General features: G+C 41.3%; 1 protein-coding gene across 1 annotated transcript; it reads right to left on the reverse strand.

Moving 5' to 3' along the window:
- Positions 1 to 2,322: 2,322 nt before the first annotated feature.
- Positions 2,323 to 4,646, reverse strand: LOC126825656 (collagen alpha-1(III) chain). The gene is made up of 2 exons (XM_050555400.2): positions 4,537 to 4,646; positions 2,323 to 3,730 (listed from the first exon to the last, which is right to left on the reverse strand). The coding sequence occupies exons 1-2, from the start codon at positions 4,549 to 4,551 to the stop codon at positions 2,417 to 2,419; spliced, it is 1,329 nt and encodes a 442-aa protein (XP_050411357.1). The 5' UTR covers positions 4,552 to 4,646; the 3' UTR covers positions 2,323 to 2,416.

A 4,646-nucleotide genomic window follows, 5' to 3' on the forward strand; every position in this document is an offset into this window, starting at 1 on the left:
AACCGGAAGTGGTGGACTAACGCCACCTGGCCTATGTTACTCCCCGGTCCGAGCTACCCCTATACCCCAAATTTCAGACCCGGGGCAGACCTAGTGTAACCGCCAATCCCGAACAGACAGACAGACAGACAGAAAGACAGACAGACAAACGACAGTCACAAATATATATATAATAGATACTATAATGTAAAATAGTTTATAAATATACTTGCTCACATAATATATGCTAATATTATATATTCAATTATTCATTAATAGATAATTGGTAATTGATGTTTTAATTGGGATTTCAATATATATTTATTAGTACTTATGTTTCTTAAGATTAAAGCTCCTTGAATAATAAATATTGCGAGAACGCTGTGCTTCGACGTATTAGAGATACGCAACCCCAGTATAAGAAGTCCTAATATACGTCAAGATAATGCAAAAAGAGCACGCTCGCAATACCAAGATTTATATTTCTTACAAATAATTTTATATAGCTGATCATTTTTTTGTGTAATTATATATAATTTTATAACGACGATTTATTTTTGTTCCTATATTATTGATTTTAACCTTTTTGGGGTTTTATTAATTCTGTTTGAAATATCGCCCCTTTGTTACCGTTATTGGCGTTCTAACTTATTACGTCATTTGGCAGATATCCACCTCTAAGTAACGTCATTTAGCAGACGACCGTCATCAGGACTAGTCGCATATTTTGAATTGCATCAATGTAAGCCGTATTATGGTTTTCTTCGTTGTATAGAATACGATGCTCGAACCTTATAATTAATACACCTCTGTTAATAATGTTTGACCCCTATTTTGTATACTATATAAAAAGATTTAATTCTACTCGGCATTTTACTACATTTCACGAAAATGGTTATTAATAAAAGTTTATTCTTCAGTGTGTTGACATTGGGATTTCTTTTAGCACTTAGCCTATTATGACACACATCATTATGATGCACCGTCCAGTGACGTAAAATATCTGCTAATCCAGATGTCATCATAGCTTTTGGTGCTTATCGTTAGTCACGAATGAGTTTCTCCTTCCCAGCCAATTCTTAGAAATAAAAATGGAGTACAATTCACTTCACTCAGCCATTTTGGTTTAAGGACATCTAATTATTCCAAAATGTTATTTTGACCCCCCCCCCAACCCCTAATTCTCTGGACCATTTGTAGAGCGGCAAATCCATCCAAAAACTTACCCAAAGCCAATCTGATTAAAATACAGATCTATATTTCGTTTTGTTTTTGATACTTTCGATGGCCTCACTACATGAAGATCTGACCGGTTGTTGCGATAGGTCACGTCAGAGGTCATACGATCGGCTTTTTGACCTATGACGTCAGACAGTTGATTAACCAATCAGCATTGACGTTACTAGTGGATTACCCACAGTTCCGTGCAAAACACGCCTAAAGCTCGCCACAACAGATCGTTTCATTGATTAATACCTCACACTATTCATAAAACAACTCTTCCAGATCCTAGTGTAGTAAAGACAAGTAAAACGAAATTTTGAACTATAAAAAACGAAACGAAATAGGATCTGTGTTTTAATCAGATTGACCCAAAGCGTAATGAGACAGTAGTCATAGAATTTCCTAAATAAGCGATTCTTAATAAGGCAATTATCTTAAGCAATTATGGGCCACGGTGGCCAAGTGGGTGAGACGCTGGCTCACTAGCCAGGAGGTCGAGTGTTCGTACCTACATTGGCTGGGAAAGTTCATCTTGTGGGTGGTGCAGGACGGAGGGCCTGACAAGGACAGATGTCTAGCCGTTCGTATGGGACGAAAAAGCGAGGTCTCGTGTACACATTAGCGTGTACATAAAGTTCCCTTGCCAGTTGGAATTCCATGTAAGAGTAGACCGTAGTGCCGCTGTCCGGGCACAATTTCCCTCGTAGCACTCTGTATGGCGCATACCCGTCTTCATTAGCCCAGTCAGGAGCAGAACAATAGGACGTTAAACCCCATTTCATTTCATTACTTAAGCAATTACAATAGTGTTATAGTATCGCAATACTAAGACGATCTACCCAATACCACCCCGATACCACCCAAATTCCACCACATAATATTACAACATAATGATGCAAAATAGCGATATCATTTGATTGTTTTCAAAATAGAGAATTAAATCGCGGGAAATGTACTACAAATGCGATACCGATGTCTGGCTGTTCAATTTGCCTCCCTTTATTTGCCCCAACCACCCCAAATCTCACTGTCGACCATTAAACACTACACTAAACAGATCAATGTATTTAAAACTCGAAAAAACATCACAATAAACATATAAAAAATGAAAATAAAACATTTTGTAAAAATTCATTTATTTTTTAGGATGTAAAAATACACAAACACCATTAAAACAAAAAAATAATTGATAGAACAGAACCTCAATAATTCATTAAATTGTTCTATTATTTTTTCTGCCACCTTTTTTATTTGCCGCGGCGACTTGGGCGTTCTGTTGAGCAGCTGGGTTATTCAACGCGGCAACTTGGGCGTTCTGTTGAGCAGCTGGGTTATTCAACGCGGCAACTTGAGCGTTCATCTGAGCAGCTGGGTTATTCAACGCGGCAACTTGGGCGTTCATCTGAGCAGCTGGGTTATTCAACGCGGCAACTTGGGCGTTCATCTGAGCAGCTGGGTTATTCAACGCGGCAACCTGGGCGTTCATCTGAGCAGCTGGATTATTCAACGCGGCAACTTGGGCGTTCATCTGAGCAGCTGGATTATTCAACGCGGCAACTTGGGCGTTCATCTGAGCAGCTGGATTATTCAACGCGGCAACTTGAGCATTCATCTGAGCAGCTGGATTATTCAAAGCGGCGAACTGGGCGTTCTGTACAGGTTGCGCATTCATAGCAGCTGGATTGTTCAAAGCGGCGAACTGGGCGTTCTGTACAGGTTGCGCATTCATAGCTGCTGGATTATTCACTAATGTCGGGTTATATAACTGCATGGCCCAGAGAGCGTTAGGGTCAAACGCCGCTGGCATAGCCCCAGGAGCGTTAGGATCAAATGCAAACTGCATAGCACCTGGAGCATTAGGATCAAACGCGGCCCCCATGGCTCCTGGTGCATTAGGATCAAATACCGCCCCCATGGCCCCCGGAGCATTCGGATCAAAGGCGAACTGCATTGCACCTGGAGCATTTGGATCGAAAGCTGCTCCAATGGCCCCCGGAGCATTAGGATCAAACACAGCCCCCATCGCTCCCGGGGCATTAGGATCAAACACAGCCCCCATCGCTCCTGGAGCATTAGGATCAAACACAGCCCCCATCGCTCCCGGGGCATTAGGATCAAACACAGCCCCCATCGCTCCTGGAGCATTGGGATCAAACACAGCCCCCATCGCTCCTGGGGCATTAGGATCAAACACAGCCCCCATCGCTCCTGGAGCATTGGGATCAAACACAGCCCCCATCGCTCCTAGGGCATTGGGATCAAATGCGGCCCCCATCGCCCCCGGAGCATTAGGATCAAACACAGCCCCCATCGCTCCCGGGGCATTGGGGTCAAACACAGCCCCCATCGCTCCCGGGGCATTGGGGTCAATTGCAGCCCCCATCGCTCCCGGGGCATTCCACCAATTAGCTTGTCTCTTGTTGCGAGTTTGAACTCCAGCCTCCTCAAGATCATGGTTGCGTTCATTATATTGTACTCTGATTCCTTCGATTAAAATCACAGAACTGAAAACCACAGATAGTAAAATCTGGAAAAAAAAACAAGAATATAAAATAAGTCAGCTTTATGGATATCATTCACTAGGTTTATTAACTACAACGAGGGTACACTCACCGTTATCAGTCCATAAAGCTTTTATTTAGAATTAGATGGCAATGAAACACCAGGTATTCATACTAGTCATTTTATCAGCTTGATTATTTCACCTTTACCCCGTACAACCAATTTCTGTATATGTATAGACCATTATTTATGTTTGTGGTATATGTCATGGTCTATCCCAAGGGCACCCTTCCTCACTTTTCTTGTTATTTCACTTAATTCTTAATTTTTACAATACAGATCTATCTTTCGTTTCGTTTTTTTCTATACTGTCCATGGCCTATACTACATGAACATCTGATCGATTGTAGTGGGAGGTCGCTTCAGAGGTCATGCGAACAGCTTTTGACCAATGACGTCAGATATTTGATTAACCAATCAGCGTTGATGTTTCTAGTGGGTTACCCACAGTTCTATGCACCTCTCGCCAAAAACCCGGCGTAACAGACCGTTTGATTGGCTTATCCCTCACATCAGCCAGAACACGGGTTGTATAACACCTCTTCCAGATCCTAGTGTAGTATAGACATATAAAACGAAATTTTGAACTATGAAAAAACGAAACGAAATAGGATCTGTAGTATAGGCCATCGAAAGTATAAAAAAAATGAAACGAAATATATAGATCTGTATTTGAATCAGATTGTATAGGGTTATATACTTTCATAAATCACAATTCATGAATGCCACATAGATTTTAGTCCAAAACTGAAGATAACATAATCTACTTACAAATCTAGTACTCATAATTACGGTTTATCAACTGATTTCTAGATATCTCTAAATTTTCTCTGCTGTCAAACTAGGAGCCCGAAACCCGTTTTATGAACACATGAGGCAAA

Source organism: Patella vulgata, chromosome 1 (genome assembly GCF_932274485.2).
Source record: "Patella vulgata chromosome 1, xgPatVulg1.2, whole genome shotgun sequence".
Lineage (NCBI taxonomy): Eukaryota > Metazoa > Mollusca > Gastropoda > Patellidae > Patella > Patella vulgata.